The 23057-nt window shown below is 47.6% G+C and overlaps 1 protein-coding gene across 2 annotated transcripts; it reads right to left on the bottom strand.

The window, feature by feature from the left end:
- Positions 1-390: 390 nt before the first annotated feature.
- Positions 391-22727, bottom strand: LOC109864962 (girdin). 2 transcript variants are annotated; one of them, XM_031797429.1, is made up of 28 exons: positions 22522-22727; positions 19010-19158; positions 18659-18767; positions 17890-17959; positions 17724-17782; positions 17221-17304; positions 16951-17091; positions 16549-16697; positions 16214-16295; positions 15956-16114; positions 12480-12626; positions 12163-12355; positions 11850-11980; positions 11574-11645; positions 8955-9689; positions 8480-8659; positions 8013-8353; positions 7674-7833; positions 7249-7584; positions 5923-6084; positions 5504-5781; positions 5079-5222; positions 3865-4051; positions 3350-3495; positions 1855-1959; positions 1389-1546; positions 869-1198; positions 391-592 (listed from the first exon to the last, which is right to left on the bottom strand). In XM_031797429.1, the coding sequence occupies exons 1-28, from the start codon at positions 22579-22581 to the stop codon at positions 513-515; spliced, it is 4947 nt and encodes a 1648-aa protein (XP_031653289.1). In that variant the 5' UTR covers positions 22582-22727; the 3' UTR covers positions 391-512. The 2 variants fall into 2 exon arrangements, with proteins under 2 accessions (XP_031653289.1, XP_031653290.1); XM_031797430.1 differs by having other exon boundaries at positions 884-1198.
- Between the last annotated feature and the right edge of the window lie 330 nt (positions 22728-23057).

The raw sequence follows: 23057 nt of genomic DNA, 5'->3' as shown, positions 1-23057 counted from the left end.
CTCTCTGCTTTTATCCTTTAGTGTCAGTCTTCTCTCCCCTTAATCCCTCCATCCCCCCCACCCTCCCCAGCTGAAATGCTGAGGTGTTGCTTCCTTGGTGTGGGATGCAGGGAACCAGAGAGGCCCTACAGTCGTGATGGACCTACAGGCCATGTTTCTAATTTCAAAGATTCTCCCGCATCTGATCTGTATTGGTGTCTAACTAGCTCTACACTGACACCTGTTGGCCACAGAGAAGAAACTGCTGCTTATCACCCCAGAAGAACAGAGGCATCTCTTCAATGATATATACAAATACAGTACTAGCTGGTAGAAAAACATTTCGTTTACAGTCTATGGAATCGGAAAAACTGTATTTTCTGGCACCTTTTACAAAAATCAGACAAAACATTTGAATTTGACACTTTTTTAATTTGAGTCCCTATCTGGATTTAGATCAGATCTGTATGCAGAGGTCGGATGTGTGCAAAGGATCATGTTAACAGTTGAAGCAGAAAGGTAGTAATTCTCTTTTAGTTTTCCGGTTTATCCTTACTGGACTGACAGCAGGGATCTGAGTTGAGATGTCCTTCAATGTTGTCCCCACTCACGGCTAAAACCAAACACACACAGAGGTCCTGTCAAAACCAGTCACTTCACTTCAATTTGTCAGGGTTGGTCAGGGACATCAGTGCCAGCTCATGTCTAACCCCTCCCTCCACCTCTCCCCTATAGTCCACACCTGCATGTTCGCCTCTCCCCCCACTCCTTCCTCTGATCCCTCCTTACCTCTCTCCCCATTTCCTTCCACTACCTCCCTCCCTTGTTATCCCTTCTCACCTCTCCCTCCCCCGTTTCCCCCCACTCCCCCCCTCTTCATCCATCTCACCTTTATCCTCCTCACCTCTTCCTTCCTCCTCCATCACATTCTCCTGGCTGTTGTTGGCTGAGGTCATGGGTGTGGTTTTGGGTGTGTCTGTAGGGCTGCTCTGCCCTTCCCAGATCACTCTGTCTGCAGATTGGAGACGCTGGAGGGGTGAAGTCTTCTGGTCTCCGGGACTGAAGGACTGGGAGCCCAGCTTTCGATGGGAGCCCAGCTTTCGACGGCCCCCCAAACCTGAACGCAGCGGCAGCCCACACAGCCCCCCCGCCTGGTCAGAGTCACCCAGAGAGGTGGCATGTCGCAGGGGGGAGGGGGAGACGGGGGCACTGCGGGGGTCTGGAGGAGAGAAGAAAGAGAACAGATGGGAACGATGTAACGGAGATAGAATAGAGGGGACAGTGAGGGAGAGAAAGAGACGTATGAGTAGTAGTATCAGTACAAATGACTCATGTAGGGATTTGTGTATAATAGTGTCTGTGGTCTCTCACGAGTTGTTGTTCTGTCTGTCTGTCTTGTATAGTCTCACCAGAACCAGCAGCTGTCTGTGTGTCTGGTGGGTAGTCTGCACTGTCAGCCAGGTTCTCTATACTGCCAGCAGCGTAGAACAGAGCACGTCCCTCTCTCCCTCCTCCTCCTTTAGGCTTAATCAGCTTCTTCATCCTGTCTGCTATCCAGTTGGACTTCCTACAGAGATGGAGGAGGAAAGGAAGGAAGGAGACATAGTGAAGGAGATCAAGATCAATAAGAAGTGAGGGAGGTGGAGAGAGTGGGTGGAGAGGATGATGACAAAAAGAGGGATTTGGCCTTGATCTGTGTCTGCATCCAAACGAATTGCAGGAGTCCAGAAGAAACGCTGGAACCTCTCTCGACAAGTCCACCTGTCCATGACAGCATCTTTACAGCGGGGCATCAGCCTCCACAGCCCCAATCTTAACGGCACATCATTGACTTCAATGGACAACCTGTGTGTGTGTGTGTGTGTGTGTCTTTACTTGGCCTTGATGGGTGTAGGCATGCTGGGGTCCAGGACTCTGTACTGATCCATGATCTTCTCCACCAGCTTCTGTTTCTCTCTACGCAGTTCACCCATCTTCTCCCTGGAGAGAGGGAGGAGAGGACAAAGAAGAGAGATGAGAAGTTAGGCGAAAATAGAATCATATTTACATTTGTGTGTGTGTGTACTGACTGGTACTCTCTCTGCTGTGTGTGTGTGTGTGTGTGTGTGTGTGTGTGTGTGTGTGTGTGTGTGTGTGTGTGGTGTGTGTGTGTGTGTGTACTGACTGGTACTCTCTGCTGTGTGTGTGTGTGTGTGTGTGTGTGTGTGTGTGTGTGTGTGTGTGTGTGTGTGTGTGTGTGTGTGTGTACTGACTGGTACTCTCTGCTGTGTGTGTGTGTGTACTGACTGGTACTCTCTCTGCTGTGTGTGTGTGTACTGACTGTGTGTGTGTGTGTGTGTGTGTGTGTGTGTGTACTGACTGGTACTCTCTCTGCTGTGTGTGTGTGTACTGACTGGTACTGTGTGTGTGCGTGTGTGTGTGTGTGTGTGTGTGTACTGACTGGTACTCTCTCTGCTGTGTGTGTGTGTACTGACTGGTACTCTCTCTGCTGTGTGTGTGTGTGTGTGTGTGTGTACTGACTGGTACTCTCTCTGCTGTGTGTGTGTACTGACTGGTACTCTCTCTGCTGTGTGTGTGTACTGACTGGTACTCTCTCTGCTGTGTGTGTGTACTGACTGGTACTCTCTCTGCTGTGTGTGTGTACTGACTGGTACTCTCTCTGCTGTGTGTGTGTGTACTGACTGGTACTCTCTCTGCTGTGTGTGTGTACTGACTGGTACTCTCTCTGCTGTGAGTGTGTGTGTGTACCGACTGGTACTCTCTCTGCTGTGTGTGTGCACTGACTGGTACTCTCTCTGCTGTGAGTGTGTGTGTGTACTGACTGGTACTCTCTCTGCTGTGTGTGTGTACTGACTGGTACTCTCTCTGCTGTGTGTGTGTACTGACTGGTACTCTCTCTGCTGTGTGTGTGCACTGACTGGTACTCTCTCTGCTGTGAGTGTGTGTGTGTGTGTGTGTACTGACTGGTATTCTCTCTGCTGTGAGTGTGTGTGTGTGTGTGTGTGTGTGTGTGTGTGTGTGTGTGTGTGTGTGCTGACTGGTACTCTCTCTGCTGTGTGTGTGTGTACTGACTGGTACTCTCTCTGCTGTGTGTGTGCACTGACTGGTACTCTCTCTGCTGTGAGTGTGTGTGTGTGTGTACTGACTGGTATTCTCTCTGCTGTGAGTGTGTGTGTGTGTGTGTGTGTGTGTGTGTGTGTGTGTGTGTGTGTGTGTGTGTGTACTGACTGGTACTCTCTCTGCTGTGAGTGTGTGTGTGTGTGTGTGTGTGTGTGTGTGTGTGTACTGACTGGTACTCTCTCTGCTGTGAGTGTGTGTGTGTGTGTGTGTGTGTGTGTGTGTGTGTGTGTGTGTGTGTGTGTGTACTGACTGGTATTCTCTCTGCTGTGAGTGGTGCTGGTCCTTGCGCTCCAGGCTCTGCTCCATCAGGTCTCTGTTGTGATTGGTCAGACTCTGGTTCTGCTCCAACAGGTGACGGTTCTCCTCCTCCATGTTCCCCTTCAGCTGGGTCAGCAGCTACACACAGGTTTCAGAATTATTTATAGTAAGCAAGGTAAGGTGTGTGTGTGAGGTCTAACTTAAGTATACTTTTATGTTCCAAAAGTCATCACAAGGATAGTAAAACAAGGACAATTTGACAATGTGGACATTTCGCCGGTCCTTAAAAGCAACAATGCTATTTTGTGCTCAGGGTTTAGGGTACGGTTAGGGTTAGGGTTAGTTTTAGGGTTAGGGTTAGTTTTAGGGTTAGTTTTAGGGTTAGGGTTAGTTTTAGGGTTAGTTTTAGGGTTAGGGTTAGTTTTAGGGTTAGTTTTAGGGTTAGTTTTAGGGTTAGGGTTAGTTTTAGGGTTAGAGGAAATAAAATAAAAACTCCTTCCTCCTGACCTGGTACTGGTTGGTGAGGCGGTCAGTGCAGAGCTCCAGTCTCTGGTTGTTCTCCCTCAGAGAGTTGATCTCTCCCTCCAGCCTGGTCCTCTCCAGCTGGGCAGCACTCAGCTCACCCCGCAGCATCGAGCCCTGAGCCAGCAGCTCACTCTGTACCTGAGCTGACTCCCTCTGCACGCCCTGCAGCCTGGGAGAACAGAACAACACAACCAGATAGGATCAGATCAGACAGACCGACAGACAGAGACAGAAAACCAAGGAATTACTTGACAAAATAAGACAGTGATACAGCAACTCAAGCTATTTGTCAGTCATACAACCAACTGCTTGGTGTCGGACTGAATAGATCAGGAATGAACTGAATAGATCAGGGATGAACTGAATAGATCAGGGATGACATGAATAGAACAGGGACAAACTGAATAGAATAAGGACAAATAGAATAGATCAGGGATGAAATTAATAGAACAAGGATGAACTGAATAGATCAGGAATTAACTGAATAGATAAGGGATGAACTGAATAGATCAGGGATGAAATGAATAGAACAAGGACAAACTGAATAGATCAGGAATTAACTGAATAGATCAGGGATGAACTGAATAGATCGGGATGAACTGAATATATATGGGATGAACTGAATAGATCAGGAAAGAACTGAATAGATAAGGGATGAATTGAATAGATAAGGGATGAACTGAATAGATCAGGAATTAACTGAATAGATCAGGGATGAACTAAATAGATCAGGAATTAACTGAATAGATCAGGAATTAACTGAATAGATCGGGGATGAACTGAATATATATGGGATGAACTGAATAGATCAGGAAAGAACTGAATAGATAAGGGATGAATTGAATAGATAAGGGATGAACTGAATAGATCAGGAATTAACTGAATAGATCAGGGATGAACTAAATAGATCAGGAATTAACTGAATAGATCAGGAATTAACTGAATAGATCAGGGACTAACTAAATAGATCAGGAATTAACTGAATAGATCAGGAATTAACTGAATAGATCAGGAATTAACTGAATAGATCAGGGATGAACTGAATAGTTCAGGGATGAACTGAATAGATCAGGAATGAACTGAATAGATCAGGGATGAACTGAATAGAACAAGAAGTTATATTACATGAAACAAGTTGAAGAGAATAAGTGATGACGGAGCAGTTAGTTGTTTGACTGAGAGGGTGTTTTTTTTACCTCTCATAATCCTCTTTCAGTCTCTCTAGTTCTCTTTCTCTCTCCGCTTTCTTCTGCACCTCTCCCTCCATCTTCTCTCTTTCCATCTTCATCTCTGTTTCTTTCTCTTCCAGATGGGATTTGAGGCCCAGGAGCTCCTGATACCTGGAGAACATGAAGGAGTTATGAACATTGCTATGACTTATACTTAAACACTCATTAAGGTGTCATGACTAATTTCATAAACGTTATTTTATCAGGGTTTTTCTGAGTGTCACAAGTCAGTTTACAGTGTATTCAATGGCATATGAAATTACAATCAGACTGGTTTCATAAAGTTAAGAATGCCTTATACTTCTTTACATAAAGTGTTACTTTGTGTTCACTACCTTCCTTCTAGCTCCCTACCTTCCCTCCGGCTCCCTACCTTCCCTCCGGCTCCCTACCTTCCCTCCAGCTCCCTGTACTGTGTCTCCAGGTTACGGTTGTTGCTCCTCAGGTCAGAGTGTCTATCCAGCAGCTCCTCTAGCTCCACCTCCTGCCTCTGCTGCAAGATTGTCATTCGCTCCTGGTCCCTCCTCAGCCCCTCCGTCCTGGCCAATGACTCCTCATGCTCCCTGGCCCACACCTTAGACTCCACCTCCAGAGCAGCACACCTGGCTTCGCTCTCGCTGCACCTCGCCAACACTGCTGCATGCTGGAAGCTCAGGGCCGCCTGGTCCACCTGGGAGAGGGGGGGGGGGGGGGGGGGGTTGGAAACCAAACACTGTGACTCTGAGATAGTTGACAGTACTACAGTCTGAAGTGGCGAGAGGTAACAGTTTCAGTATAATAACTATATAAAACAATAGTAGCTGTATGATACCTGTAGCTGAGTGTTGAGTGTCTGCAGCTTGGTGCAGGTCTCCTGCAGGCTGATGGAGTGATGATGCAGGGTGTCTATCTGCTCCCTCAGGTGGCTACCGGCTGACTGGGACTGAGACAGCTGGCATAGCAACACCTCCCGCTCTGCACCCACCGCTGCATTCTGAGGGGGAGGTGAGAAAGAGATGATTTGACGAGAGAATGTTGACAATCACATGACTAGTTGTCACAGCATATCTCAGCAGATTAGAATCTGTCAGGTGAACACACACAGACACACACCTCCCTCTCCTAACCCACCGCTGCATTCTGAGAGGTGAACACACACAGACACACACCTCCCTCTCCTAACCCACCGCTGCATTCTGAGAGGTGAACACACACAGACACACACCTCCCTCTCCTAACCCACCGCTGCATTCTGAGAGGTGAACACACACAGACACACACCTCCCTCTCCTAACCCACCGCTGCATTCTGAGAGGTGAACACACACAGACACACACCTCCCTCTCCTAACCCACCGCTGCATTCTGAGGGGTGAACACACACAGACACACACCTCCCTCTCCTAACCCACCGCTGCATTCTGAGAGGTGAACACACACAGACACACACCTCCCTCTCCTAACCCACCGCTGCATTCTGAGGGGTGAACACACACAGACACACACCTCCCTCTCCTAACCCACCGCTGCATTCTGAGAGGTGAACACACACAGACACACACCTCCCTCTCCTAACCCACCGCTGCATTCTGAGAGGTGAACACACACAGACACACTCTCCCTCTCCTAACCCACCGCTGCATTCTGAGAGGTGAACACACACAGACACACTCTCCCTCTCCTAACCCACCGCTGCATTCTGAGAGGTGAACACACACAGACACACACCTCCCTCTCCTAACCCACCGCTGCATTCTGAGAGGTGAACACACACAGACACACACCTCCCTCTCCTAACCCACCGCTGCATTCTGAGAGGTGAACACACACAGACACACACCTCCCTCTCCTAACCCACCGCTGCATTCTGAGAGGTGAACACACACAGACACACACCTCCCTCTCCTAACCCACCGCTGCATTCTGAGAGGTGAACACACACAGACACACACCTCCCTCTCCTAACCCACCGCTGCATTCTGAGAGGGAGGTGAGTTGATTAGAAATATGTGATGAGGGTATAAGCAGAATATTCTTCCTAGAGAGGTACACTGGGGGACAGGGTACGGTCCACTGTAGCTAGCTTCTGTTATCTAGGACATATGATATGGCACAGCAAATATAAAAAAGTCAAATAATAACGAAAGGTGAACACACACCTCTCTCTCCAGGTCTATCAGTCGTTCACTCAGAGACCAGTCCGTCTTCTCTACTCCAGCTTTTGGGGTCGTAGGGAGGTCGTGGCCCTCCTTTGATTGGGCATCTTTAGCCTCTGGGTGCTCTAATGTGAGTGTGTCTGAGGATGTAGCCTGCTGTGTGTTAGCAGGGCTTTCTGGTGGGATATTAGCAGGGACAGCATCTCTCTCCCGCTTCTCTGAAAGAAGAAGGCCAGCGGTAACTGTCTTCAGTTCCGCCTCTGCCCTCTCTAACTCCTGCTTCAGCCGTGCAGCCTCATTGGACAGTTTTTGAGACTGCACCTTCTCATTGGCTAGCTCCTGTGGGAAAAGGAGAGGATGAAAACTTGTTTCTAGGCTCAAGGCACACACACACACACACACACACACACACACACACATACACACACCTGAGTCAGAGATCTGATTTTATCCTGGGCTTCTGTGTTCAGCTCTTTAAGCTCCTGGCTCTCCTTCTCCAGACCCTGTAGCCGAGTACCGACCTCCTGCTCCAGGTCCTGTAGTTGAGCACAGAGCTCCTTGGATTGAGACAGCTCCTGACACACATGCCTACAGAGACAGAGAGATCAACTAGGTCAGACCCATAATATTGTAATAGTACAGAAACACACTGTATGTACATGGAGGGGACTGTTCTGCTACCTCTTCTGCTATTGTGTGTGTGTGTGTGTGTGTGTGTGTGTGTGTGTGTGTGTGTGAGCACGCAGCTTCAGGTGTTTGTGTATCACCTGTGCTCTGTCTCCAGACTGCAGGCCCTCTGGTTGCTGTGTTCCAGGGCTGATGCTGTACTCTGTAGCTGCTGCCTCAGCCTGGCCGCCTCCCTCTCCCTCTGCCTCTGCTCCTTTCGTTGGCTGTCCAGCTCGCCCTGGCACGCCTCCTTCTCCTGCTCCAATCGCAAGGCTTCCAGCAGAGCCTGGTCCCGCCCCCGGGTCAGAGACTCCACCTCTAGTGCTACCTCACGAAGCTCCGCCTCTAGCTCCTCCTCATTGCGCCGTGAGGATTCCAGACTCCTCCCCTGGCGCTCTAGCTCCGCCCTCAGAGCTTGGGTCGTCAGCTCCAATTGGTCACCCTGTCAAACAAGGTAGCGTTCAGGATCACAGTATTCAGTGACATTGTGTAATCTAGTCCTGATCTTTCTGTTGGTAGTAATGTGTGTGTTTTGCAGTGCATAGTGTGTGTACTGCAGCAGTGGCACCTTGCGTTGGGCAGTGCGTAGGGTGTCCACAGAGCTACGGAGGGTCTCTCTCTCTCTCTCCAGCGTGGCTCGCTCCCCCTCCAGAGTAGCGATGACCGAGGCCTGCATCCGCTGCAGCTCAGCCTGGCTCCGCAGACGACATAGCTCCTCCTCCATCTCCAGGCGCTCCCCCTGTAGCACCTAACACACACCAGAGAGGAATGATGTGGAAGGGACAGAGGGACGGACCATCTGACAGACAGACTACAGTAAGGAGGACTAGGAAGACTATGGTACTCTATGGAAGACTATGGTACTCTATGGAAGACTATGGTACTCTATGGAAGACTATGGTACTCTATGGAAGACTATGGATGGATGGACAAGGGATTGAGTAACTGTCTATGACAGCTGCAATGTGAAGGAAGAAAGCCCTATGAGTCTGGTACATGAAACTACTGGCAGAGTAATGATTTTTTCGTGATTGGTTCCATACCTCTATCTGTCTCCTAGCCTCCGCCAGGCTCTCTGAAGCCTTCCTCAGTCTCTGGCCCTCGGCCTCCAGTAGCACCAGTCTCTGCTCAGCCTCCCAGGCTTTCCTGCTCTGCTCCCCCAGCTTGGAGCGCAGGTCCTGGGCTACAGACACCTGCTTGTCAGCCTCCTCCAGGGCCTGCTGGAGCTCAGAGGCCAGGCGCTCCACTTCAGGCCCAGGGAACACACACACGTCTTTTTCACTGAGTTCCACTTTGTCTTCTCTCTCCTTTGTTTTTGGTAGTTTCTCTTCTTCAGTGGCTGGGCTGGGGTCTTGTATCTCTTTCCGGTCAATATCTGCCTTCCCAAGATCTTCTTCCTTCTCATTTGTAACATGTTTTATCTCTCTCTCTATCTTCTCATATTCTGCTTCTTCTTCTCTCTTTTTGGGTTTCAGCACCTGATCCTCTGCTTCCACCTCTCTCTCTTCAGGATGGAGCAGCTCTGCCCCAACTCCAGCTTCTCTTTGGGTTCTAATGATGTTGGCTCCCCTTTCACTGTCCAACCCTCTCCGGGCAGTACCCTCCCCTTCTCCTCTTGAGGACTCAGAACCTTGGACTCCCCTCTCCTCCTTCTCTCCCCTCTCCTCCTTCTCTCCCCTCTCCCCCTTCTCTCCTTCTTCCTCAATACTTTGACGCTTTGTCAACAGCAGTTCCAGGCTCTTTTTCAAAGTGGCATTTTCATTCTTGACGTTCTGAAACTGAGAGTGGAGAGGAAGGTAGACAATGACGAGAACAGTTAATGTGTCAGACGACACAGTGAGGTCACATCTAGATACATGTCGGACGACAGTGAGGTCACATCTAGATACATGTCGGACAACACAGTGAGGTCACATCTAGATACATGTCGGACGACACAGTGAGGTCACATCTAGATACATGTCGGACGACAGTGAGGTCACATCTAGATACATGTGGGACGACACAGTGAGGTCACATCTAGATACATGTCGGACGACAGTGAGGTCACATCTAGATACATGTCGGACGACACAGTGAGGTCACATCTAGATACATGTCGGACGACAGTGAGGTCACATCTAGATACATGTCAGGCGACAGTGAGGTCACAACTAGATACATGTCGGACGACACAGTGAGGTCACATCTAGATACATGTCGGACGACACAGTGAGGTCACATCTAGATACATGTCGGACGACACAGTGAGGTCACATCTAGATACATGTCGGACGACAGTGAGGTCACATCTAGATACATGTCAGGCGACAGTGAGGTCACAACTAGATACATGTCGGACGACACAGTGAGGTCACATCTAGATACATGTCGGACGACACAGTGAGGTCACATCTAGATACATGTCGGACGACACAGTGAGGTCACATCTAGATACAGTGCCTTCGGAAAGTATTCAGACCCCTTGACTTTTTCCACATTTTGTTACATTACAGTCTTATTCTAAAATGGATTGAATACTTTTTCCCTCATAAATCTACACACAATACCCCATAATGACAAAGAAAAAACTGGGGTTTTGATATTTTTGCAAATGTATTAAAAATAAAAACTGAAATACCACATTTATAGAAGTATTAAGACCCTTTACTCAGTGCTTTGTTGAAGCACCTTTGGTAGTGATTGCAGCCTTGAGTCTCCTTGGGTATGATGCCAGAAATGTTTGAATCGGTTCAAGTCCAGACTTTGGCTGGGCCACTCAAGGACATTCAGGGACTTGTCCCGAATCCACTCCTGTGTTGTCTTGGCTGTGTGCTTAGGGTCGTTGTCCTGTTGGAAGGTGAACCTTCGCCCCAGTCTGAGGTCCTGAGAGCTCTGGAGCAGGTTTCATTAAGGATCTCTCTGTACTTTGCTCCGTTCATCTTTCCCTCGATCCTGACTAGTCTCCCAGTCCCTGCCGCTGAAAAACATCCCCACAGCATGATGCTACCACCACCATGCTTCACTGTACGGATGGTGCCAGGTTAGCTCCAGACGTGACGCTTGATTCTTGTTTCTCATGGTCTGACAGGCTGACTACATCGCTCGCGTCGCCTGCGCCTGCACTCGTGCCGCAAAATAAATGTAGAAATCTATGTTATTCAATTATTGCACCCACACTGCTCGCGCCCGCCAACGAGCGTCTGCGTTGCCACGGGGTAAAATAGAAGTCAGTTCTATTTCTGACAAAGATCGCGCTGCATGTCCAATCAAGATGTATAAACCTCTCAAGGATGATCAATGGAAACAGGATGCACCTGAGCTCAATTTCGAGTCTCGTAGGGTCTGAATACTTATGGAAATAAGGTATTTCTGTTTATTTTTTTTATTTTTTTTGCAAACATTTCTATAAACCTGTTTTCGCTTTGTCATTATGGGGTATTGTGTGTAGATTGATGAGGACATTTAAAAAAAATGTTTTATTCATTTTAGAATAAGGCTGTAACAGAATGTGGCAAAAGTGAAGGGGTCTGAATACTTTCTGAATGCACTGTAAACGTCACTGTAACGGTTTAGTGACCCACATGATGAATAGCGTTCTCTTAGACCTAAATACTTTTGTTAGCCTCCTAATGCCTAGGCTTTAGCTCAGAGGGTTAACACAGTCGGTCACATCAGCTCACCTCTCTTAGCGTATTCTGATGTTCTGCATCCAGACAGGCCAGCTCCTCCCTCACCTCCGGCAAATCAGCTTGCTGCAAAATATAGCAGACAGTTGGATCCTCCAATACCAGTGCCCTTAGCTTGGACACTAATACAAGTACTTGGCAAGCCACAAGGCTCCCTGTGTAGAGTCTCATTCTTCTTTACTGTTCCTTGCTACTGTTGCCTTTGCCTGCCCCCTGGAGGTTTAACCTAGACTCAATCCATTTTGATAGATCGACTCTCGTGACCCTTACCCTCTGACCCCTGAACTCCTGTTCGGACTGCAGGTCCTCCAGGCGTCTCCTCAGCTCAGCATTCTCATTCTCAGCTCCCAGAAGCCTCAGTGACGATGCCTCGCCCACCTCCACACTCAGAGGCTTCAGATCTGAGAGAGAGAGAATGAGAGGGAGTGGAGAGGGAGGGATATATATTTCATTGCTTTGGCAACAGTGGTACCATTCATGCCATTAAAGCTTATTTGAATTTGAATTAGAGAGGAGGGGTCGTTGACAATAATCAAATTAATTTAACTGAAAAGACACACAACAGACAGGCAGACTGACTGACCAATCTCTTCTCTTAGCTCCACTCTTAGCCCAGCCTCCTTGTCAGACTCCACCTCCAATTGGTGGAAATGTGGAGCCGCTGTCATCATGCCTGTATTGTTGTTGTTATGTCTAAGCTCCTGTCTAAGCTCCGCCTCCAGGCCCATATTCATCTCTAACAGCTCATCGACCCTCTGCCTCTCAGTATCCCGCTCCTACACACACACAGACACCAACAAATTAGGGGAAATATCTACGTGAGCCCGGCCAGCAGATACCAAATTTCTTACTTGTGATTCAGAAACACATTACCACACACACATTACCATCATTACCTACCCCCTCCAGGTCTATGAGTCTTCGTCGCAGCAGTAGATTGTCTCTCTCCAGCTCACGTAGGCTCGAGCAGCGTTGTCGTGTGTCCGCCAGCTGCTCCTCCAGCAGGACCCGGGTCTCCTGCAGTGCCACACACAGCTGCTGCTGCTCCTATGGGGGGCGCCATACAGAGACGGGACAGAGACAGGGACAGGGGATAGAGACAGAGACGGGGGATAGAGACAGAGACAGGGACAGGGGATAGAGACAGAGACAGGGGATAGAGACAGAGACGGGGGATAGAGACAGGGACAGGGGATAGAGACAGAGACAGGGGATAGAGACAGAGACGGGGGATAGAGACAGAGAGAGACGGGGACAGGGGATAGAGACAGAGAGAGAGAAAGAGTCAGAGTCAGAGACGGGATAGAAACAGAGAGAGACGGGGACAGGGGATAGAGACAGAGAAAGAGTCAGAGACAGGGACAGGGAATAGAAACAGAGAGAGACGAGGACAGGGGATAGAGACCGAGAGAGAGACAGGGACAGGGGATAGAGACAGAGAAAGAGACAGGGACAGGGAATAGAAACAGAGACCGGGGATAGAGACGGAGACAGAGACCGGGGATAGAGACAGAGACCGGGGATAGAGACAGAGAGAGATGGGGACAGGGGATAGAGACAGAGAGAGATGGGGACAGGGGATAGAGACAGAGAGAGAGAAAGAGTCAGAGACAGGGACAGGGAATAGAAACAGAGAGAGAGAAAGAGACAGGGACAGGGGACAGGGACAGGGAATAGAAACAGAGACCGGGGATAGAGACCGGGGATAGAGACAGAGACAGGGGATAGAGACAGAGATGGGATAGACACAGAGACAGGGGATAGAGACAGAGATGGGATAGACACAGAGACGGGGGATAGAGACAGAGATGGGATAGACACAGAGACAGGGGATAGAGACAGAGACGGGGGATAGAGACAGAGATGGGATAGACACAGAGACAGGGGATAGAGACAGAGACGGGATAGACACAGAGACGGGGGATAGAGACAGAGATGGGATAGACACAGAGACGGGGGATAGAGACAGAGATGGGATAGACACAGAGACAGGGGATAGAGACAGAGATGGGATAGACACAGAGACAGGGGATAGAGACAGAGATGGGATAGACACAGAGACAGGGGATAGAGACAGAGATGGGATAGACACAGAGACAGGGGATAGAGACAGAGATGGGATAGACACAGAGACAGGGGGATAGAGACAGAGATGGGATAGACACAGAGACAGGGGATAGACACAGAGACAGGGGATAGAGACAGAGATGGGATAGACACAGAGACGGGATAGAGACAGAGACGGGGGATAGAGACAGAGATGGGATAGACACAGAGACAGGGGATAGAGACAGAGATGGGATAGACACAGAGACAGGGGATAGAGACAGAGATGGGATAGACACAGAGACAGGGGATAGAGACAGAGATGGGATAGACACAGAGACAGGGGATAGAGACAGAGATGGGATAGACACAGAGACAGGGGATAGAGACAGAGATGGGATAGACACAGAGACAGGGGGATAGAGACAGAGATGGGATAGACACAGAGACAGGGGATAGACACAGAGACAGGGGATAGAGACAGAGATGGGATAGACACAGAGACGGGATAGAGACAGAGACGGGGGATAGAGACAGAGATGGGATAGACACAGAGACAGGGGATAGAGACAGAGATGGGATAGACACAGAGACGGGGGATAGAGACAGAGATGGGATAGACACAGAGATGGGATAGACACAGAGACAGGGGATAGAGACAGAGACGGGATAGACACAGAGACGGGGGATAGAGACAGAGATGGGATAGACACAGAGACGGGGGATAGAGACAGAGATGGGATAGACACAGAGACAGGGGATAGAGACAGAGATGGGATAGACACAGAGACAGGGGATAGAGACAGAGATGGGATAGACACAGAGACAGGGGATAGAGACAGAGATGGGATAGACACAGAGACAGGGGATAGAGACAGAGATGGGATAGACACAGAGATAGAGGATAGAGACAGAGATGGGATAGACACAGAGACGGGGGATAGAGACAGAGATGGGATAGACACAGAGACAGGGGATAGAGACAGAGATGGGATAGACACAGAGACAGGGGATAGAGACAGAGATGGGATAGACACAGAGACGGGGGATAGAGACAGAGATGGGATAGACACAGAGACAGGGGATAGAGACAGAGATGGGATAGACACAGAGACGGGGGATAGAGACAGAGATGGGATAGACACAGAGACAGGGGATAGAGACAGAGATGGGATAGACACAGAGACAGGGGATAGAGACAGAGACGGGATAGACACAGAGACGGGGGATAGAGACAGAGATGGGATAGACACAGAGACGGGGGATAGAGACAGAGATGGGATAGACACAGAGACAGGGGATAGAGACAGAGATGGGATAGACACAGAGACAGGGGATAGAGACAGGGGATAGAGACAGAGATGGGATAGACACAGAGACAGGGGATAGAGACAGAGATGGGATAGACACAGAGACAGGGGATAGAGACAGAGATGGGATAGACACAGAGATAGAGGATAGAGACAGAGATGGGATAGACACAGAGACAGGGGGATAGAGACAGAGATGGGATAGACACAGAGACAGGGGATAGACACAGAGACAGGGGATAGAGACAGAGATGGGATAGACACAGAGACGGGATAGAGACAGAGACGGGGGATAGAGACAGAGATGGGATAGACACAGAGACAGGGGATAGAGACAGAGATGGGATAGACACAGAGACGGGGGATAGAGACAGAGATGGGATAGACACAGAGACAGGGGATAGAGACAGAGATGGGATAGACACAGAGACAGGGGATAGAGACAGAGATGGGATAGACACAGAGACAGGGGATAGAGACAGAGAGAGGGATAGACACAGAGACGGGGGATAGAGACAGACAGGGGACAGAGAAGGAGACATGAGATAGGGACAGGGGACAGAAACAGGAGATAGGGACAGAGACAGACAGGGGACAGAGACAGGTAACCGCATTCAATGTCCCAGTAGAAAAACAAGGCATAGCACCTACAATACCTAGCACCAACACTACAGGTATGTACAGATCTGAAGAAACTGCAAAGTATTATCACTATTGAGGGAGCTCACCTACTGTAAGCCCGTCTGCAAACACAGAGGGAAGTAGCTAGGGGGAAGGGGCTGAGGGTTGTTTTGGGAATGGGCCAACCATCAGCTGAGTGTGGCTACAGTTGACGGGAGAGGTGGTGTGGTACCTTCAATTGTGCCTGTGTGTGGCAACAGTGTGTGGTGTATTGGTGGCGATACCTTCAGTAGAGTCTCTGTGTACTAAACAGTGTGTGTACTAAACAGTGTGTGGTGTATAGGTATAGAAACCCTCAATAGTGTCTCTGTGTACTAAACAGTGTATTGGTGGAGATACCTTCAGTTGTGTGCGAGTGACTTCCAGGCTGCGTAGTCTATGAGTGCAGCTCTGTACTTCTGTCTGCAGCTGCTCAGCTCTGCCTGCACGGTCACGAAGACAGTCCAGCTCGTCACGCAACGCTCGCATTCCCCGCACCTCACCCTGAAGACTGCGGTTCTGCCCAACACACACAAGATAGAGGTGAGTTTAGAGGAGGACAAAAGTAGCAGAAAGTTCTGGTCCAGTTACTGGTAGTGATACCAGAGAAAATCTTACCTCTTTCTGAAGTTTCTTCAGCTGCTCGTCCATAGTTTGTACTTCCTGCTTGTGATCCAATAGTTGATCCCCTTTGTCTTCCCTTTAGAAACAGACGTCATTATTGCAATAGTATTGTACTACTAAACTGCAGACACCTCTTACAGAATAGTCCTCTTCCAATTTAAAAACCTTAAACACACACTTGTATTCCCTAGAAATGGACGACAGACTGTATGTAGTTCTAACAGTTACCAGACATCTTTCAAAGACAAGTCTTCCTCCAATTTAAAAACGTTTTGATGCACACACTGACATGACGGTCTCACACACACAAGCATACACACACGTCTTACAGTTCTTGTTTGAGGCGTCGTAGTTTGGCCCTGCTGTCTGCTAGCTGGACAGCCAGACCCTGGGGCTGCTCGTCAACGTGACCACCTCGGGTTGCCATGACAGACTCAGCCTGCTGGACCTCACTCTTCCAACACAACTCTGCTATCCTCTGAGAGAGAGGGCGGAGGGAGAGACAGAAGGAAAAAGAGAGACGGAGAGAGATGATAGGAAGGTGATGAAATCAGGATCAGGTTCTGTGTGAATCTCGGAGAGGAAGAAACCCTCAGAGCTTTTTAAATCAGGTTTGACACAGTGATGCTTTCATTTGGAATACACTCTCCTATAGAGGCTGAAAGGCCTGGTTTCATCATTCAATTCCTCTTTGTTGTTCTGGACCTATTTGTGAGTATTTGTCTGTGTACCTCCAGGTGTGTGTCCCTCTGTGCCAGCAGGCCTTGGATCTGTCTGGCCATGGAGCCAAACAGCACCTGTAGCTCCACCCCCTCCAGCCCTCCCAGCTCCTCCCACTGCAGCGGCAGCACCGCTCTGGGGTCCTGGGTCACCTGCAGGAACAACAGTTTCTTACCTCTCTATGGTAATAACTTTATGTGACTGAACATTCCAGCACAAAATGGCTGACGTGGTGAACGTTAATAGTGGATATGAATAAATGAGTAGGGAACTGAACTGACCTCCTGGATACAGTTGGCAATGGCAGTTTGAGTCTCGATGTCCAGCGACTGGATTTGCTGTATGAATGTTTCCTTCCTCTCACACTGTTGTTGATCAACAAAGAGTAGTCAGTAAAGCTGGCTCAGTGTGTGTGTGTGCGTGTGTATTTGTGTGTGAGCGTGCGTGTGTATTTGTGCGTGTGTGTGAGCGTGTGCGTGTGTATTTGTGTGTGTGCGTGTGTATTTGTGAGCGTGAGCTTGTGTATTTGTGTGTGTGAGCGTGTGTATTTGTGTGTGTGTGAGCGTGTGCGTGTGTATTTGTGTGTGTGTGTGTGAGCGTGTGCATGTGTATTTGTGTGTGTGAGCGTGTGCGTGTGTATTTGTGTGTGTGTGTGTGTGTGCGTGTGTATTTGTGTGAGCGTGTGCGTGTGTATTTGTGTGTGTGTGAGCGTGTGCGTGTGTATTTGTGTGTGTGTGAGCGTGTGCGTGTGTATTTGTGTGTGTGTGAGAGAGAGAGAAATCACCTGTACAGCACATCCCAGTAAAAGCAGGAGCAATCTCCTCAACTCCTCCACTGCTGCCTCTGAAGACACAGATACCACTCTTATGACTCTCTTGTTCCCATCATACTCTCATAGACAACATAGGAGCCCAATCAGAGATTCTGTACTTTCAACTGGCTCTTTTTACCTGTTAGGGGGTCTTGCCCCAAAATGGCAATGTTCGGAAGAGGCATCAGAATCAGCTGCCGTAGGTCTTCCTGTAGACAGAATCAGAGGGAGAGCTTGAAAGGATTCAAAGATTTATTTATTGAAATTTCCCTAACCACATTGCAGTTACTGTATTCAAATCAACATTGAAATGACAAAACCTTCCAGTTTAGTTCAGTTTAGAATATAAACACAGATGACATCAGAGGGGAAAGTAGACCAATTTGTTCATGTATGTTTCTACGTAGTACGATGACTATATTTAGTTCTCAGACACAAGCCCTGGTAGAGAGAAATTAGGCTGCAGTGACCACATGCTGCTGGTGGTTTAAGGTTTCACAGCCCTGCCAGTGTGACCAGGAAACACGAAGCAAGAAGTGAAACCACAAAAAACAAAATGACATCGTAGCAACATCAGACAAGACGGAATTGTTGTCATGACAAACAGTCATGTCAATAGATTGTATCCAAAACATTTCTAAATAAATCCCAGAATATTATTTGAAACTTGCTGGTGTCCCTCCCATGATGCTCCACTGTTCAGAGGGTTTGAATGACTTATCAAAAGCAGGAACTCAAACAGTGAAGATTCATGTTTTTGTGTGTTTTGTACATTGTATTGGACTAAAGTTCATTTCTCGCAGAGATTTTCCTGGATGTCTCCCTAGGCTCAAGTCTGGACCTTGTGTGGTAAATTACTCTGAGATGTGATTGTGTATCAAACAAAATCATGACACAAATACCAATACCTGGTAGAAGGCCCTGAGGTGTCGGTTGAGGATGGAGAAGTTCTGGACTCGGAGCATCTGGTCATCTCTCCCACTGCGGTACAAATGCTCCAGCTTGGGGTTGGGGTCTCTGGGAATGACAGACAGACAGAGTGGGGATTGAGCCAGTGTGCACGTCTACTTGTGCCATAAAAGCTCTCACCTCTTGGCAGAGGTAACTATCCCAGCCCAGTATTTCACCAGCTATAATACCTTTGATCAGGTAAAGTAAAATAAATGTATTACATTGAATCCTTCAGTATACACTACATGCTATGGAATGTGTACTTCCTGCTTGTGACATTTGAGGCCTGTGCAAAGGTGTGAACTTACATGACCCTCATGACCTCGTTGAGAAAGATCCCATTGGTCAGCCTCAGGTAGCGGTCATGGGAATTCTGGGACTTGGAGTTCACCTCCATGTACTGGTTGAAGAGCATGACATTCTCCTCCCTGTCCACAACACCATCAAAGAGCTGTACCTGAGGGAGGGGGCATCCTATTAGGGCCTTTAATTCAATCCGTAGCGGTGAAGATCCGTTTTATAGCGCGATCAACAATTAATGTCGCAGAGACTGCATTCACAGTAAACGCTGTATACACTATATATACAAAAGTATGTGGACGCCCCTTCAAATTAGTGGTTTTGGCTATTTTAGCCACACCCATTGCTGACAGGTGTATAAAATTGAGCACACAGCCATGCAATCTTCATAGACAAACATTGGCAGTAGAATGGCCTTACTGAAGAGCTCAGTGACTTTTAACATTGCACCGTCATCAGAAGCTATCTTTCCAAAAAGTCAGTTTGTCAAATTTCTGCCCTACTAGAGCTGCCCCGGTCAACTGCAAGTGTTGTTATTGTGAAGTGGAAACGTCTAGGCGCAACAACGGCTCAGCCGCAAAGTGGTAGACCACACAAGCTCACAGAATGAAACCGCCGAGTGCTGAGGCACGTAGAAATGGTCTGTCCTCGGTTGCAACACTCACTACAGAGTTCTAAACTGTCTCTGGAAGCAACGTCAGGACAAGAACTGTTCGTCGGGAGCTTCATGAAATGGGTTTCCATGGCTGAGTAGCCACACTGCACACAAGCCTAAGATCACCATGCGCAATGCCAAGTGTCAGCTGGAGTGGTGTAAATCTCCACGACATTGGACTCTGGAGCAGTGGGAACACGTTCTCTGGAGTAATGAATCACGACTTCCCCATCTGGCAGTCTGACGGAAGAATCTGGGTTTGTCGGATGCCAGGAAAACACTATGTGCCCCAATGCTGTAAAGTTTGGTGGAGGAGGAATAATGGCCTGGGGCTGTTTTTCATGCTTCGGTCTAGGCCCCTTAGTTCCAGTGAAGGGAAATCTTAATGTTACGGCCTACAATGACATTCTAGACAATTCTGTGCTTACAACTTTATGGTAACAGTTTGTCAAGATCGGTGTGGACGAACTTGACTGGCTTGCACAGAGCCCTGACCTCAACCCCATCGAACACCTTGGGGATGAATTGGAACGCAGACTAGACTGCGAGCCAGGCCTAATCGCCCAACATCAGTGCTCGACCTCACAGCAATGTTCCAACATCTAGTGGAAAGCCTTCCCAGAAGAGTGGAGGCTGTTATAGCAGCAAAGGGGGGACCAACTCCTTATTAATAAACATGATTTTGGAATGAGATGTTTGACGAGCATACTTTTGGTCATGTAGTGTATGTTGGCTCAATCGGAAATGACCTTTAAATGTGAACCGTGCCACAACACAGATATTCTGCGCTACGGATTGAATCGAGCCCTAAATTCTATCTAAACATAATAAACAGTGCCTTCTGAAAATATTCAGATCCCTTGACTTTTTCCACATTTTGTTATGTTACAGCCTTATTCTAAAGTGGATTAAATCAATAAAAATCCTCATCAATCTACACACAATACAACATAATGATAAATGAAAACAGGTCTTTTGAAATGTTTACAAATATATTAAAATTTAAAACAGATACCATATTTAAATACGTATTCAGACCCTTTGCTTTGAGACTCGAAATTGAGCTCAGGTGCATCCTGTTTCCATTGATCGCCCTTGAGATGTTTATTCAATTTGATTGGAGTCCAACTGTGGTGAATTCAATTGATTGGACATGATTTGGAAAGGCACACACCTGTCTATATAAGGTCCCACAATTGACAGTGGATGTCAGAGCAAAAACCAAGCAATGAGGGCAAAGGAATTGTCCATAGAGCTCAGAGACAGGAATGTGCCGAGGCACAGATCTGGGGAAGGGTTCCAAAACATTTCTGAAGGTCCCCAAGAACACAGTGGTGTCCATCATTCTTAATGGAAGATGTTTTACTCTTCCTAAAGCTGGCTGCCCGGCCAAACTGAGCAATCGGGGGAGAAGGGCCTTGGTCAGGGAGGTGACTAAGAACCTAAAGGTCAGACAGAGCTCCAGAGTTCCTCTGTGGAGGACAACCATCTCTGCAGCACTCCACCAATCAGGCCTTTATGGTAGAGTGGCCAGACAGACGCTACACCTCAGTAAAAAGGCACATGACAGCCCGCTTGGAGTTTGCTAAAAGGCACCTAAAAACTCTGACCATGAGAAGCAAGATCCTCTGGTCTGAAACCAAGATTGAACTCTTTGGCCTGAATGCCAAGCGTCACGTCTGGAGGAAACCTGGCACCACCCATACAGTGAAGCATGGTGGTGGCAATATCATGCTGTGGGGATGTTTTTTAGTGGCAGGGAGACTAGTCAGTGTCGAGGCAAAGATGAACGGAGCAAAGTACAGAGAGATCCTAGATAAAAACCTACTCCAGAGCGCTCAGGACCTCAGATTGGGGCAAAGGTTCACCTTTTAACACGACAACGACCCTAAGCACACAGCCAAGACAACACACAAGTGGCTTCGGGACAAGTCTCTGAATGTCCTTGAGTGGCCCAGCTAGAGCCATGACTTAAACCCGATCAAACATCTCTGGAGAGACCTGGAAATAGCTGTGCAGCAACGCTCCCCGTCCAACCTGACAGAGCTGAGAAGGTCTGCAGAGAAGAATGGGAGAAACTCCCCAAATACAGATGTGCCAAGCTTGTAGTGTCATACCCAAGAAGACTCGGTCTGAATACTTACGTAAATGGGTTTTGGATTTTCAATAAATTAGTAAGAATTTCTAAAAACCTGTTTTTTCTTTGTCATTGTGGGGTATTGTGAGTAGATTGATGAGGGGGGAAAAACAACTTATTCCATTTTAGAATAAGGCTGTAACGTAACAAAATGCGGTAAAAGTCAAGGGGACTGAACACATTCCGAAGGCACTGTACAACCTAAATAATGTATATGGAGACCACATGGGGATCACTGCAAACAGAGAAAACTGCTATCTGGAATCTGTGGTGTAGATCAATGAAACCCGAGATGGTCATATTTTACTGAGAAATAAATAAGAAAGGGAATAGGAAGTCACAGATATAAAGGTAAAACAACAAGATACTTTCTATGAGCCATTGTAGAGAAAGCTGTGAAAAGGAGAAGTTTGAGAACTAAGTGTTGTTTGCTGTTATGACAAAAGTTATGACAAGCATTTACATCTGATTCAAGTTCAACCCATTCGTGTTGTTATAACTTTTGTAAATGAAGAGTTATACATTATTTACAAAATGCATAATCTCATGTGTTTTTAAATTTACACGTCGTTTATTTACAGGATTTGTATGTATTGATACTTCATAAAAGCAAAACAACAGCAATAGACTATGTGTTGTTATATGTTATAAAAGACTATCATCATCACGTATATCTAGGTCTACTACTATAGCATCTGAAAGTGATTTAAATAAGCTTTGACACATACCCAAGTCACCAACGCACTTTCCATGAATTCTTCTAGAATGTCCATTATGTTAGAGTCCATGGTGTCGCATAAATAATTTACAAACTTCTATAAAAAATATAAATAAAATATATCCTACATTATTAAAGCAATTTGACTAAATACTGAATCCATTGTGTTCGTCATTTCAGTTCCCCTCCCTCTCTCTTCCTCTATCTCACTTTTTCAGTTAGTGCTGGTGGTAAGCACATTGCAAAACCACACCGGAATTTCTTAACGAACACATTTCATTAGTGCTTTAGGCCTACCCGGAACAATCACCACCTTTACCAGTGAGTTTGTTTCCAGAAAAGAAAGTCGCTCAATGACAAATGAGTAGGTGGTTTGAGATGGATGGAAAATATTAGACTACTTTGTGCGCACTGGGGTTCCTTGCCTAGACGTTTGTAACAATGTTTATATTACAATTCACTTATTCAGTTGTTTGTAGCCTGTGCATCCGATTGATCAAGATATACTATAAACAAGTTAGAAATGGTCAATTCAGTAGGACGGGC

The sequence above is a fragment of the Oncorhynchus kisutch genome, linkage group LG19 (assembly GCF_002021735.2).
Source record: "Oncorhynchus kisutch isolate 150728-3 linkage group LG19, Okis_V2, whole genome shotgun sequence".
Lineage (NCBI taxonomy): Eukaryota > Metazoa > Chordata > Actinopteri > Salmoniformes > Salmonidae > Oncorhynchus > Oncorhynchus kisutch.
The sequence above is the reverse complement of the archived record's forward strand: the minus strand, read 5'-3'. Positions and strand labels throughout refer to the sequence as shown.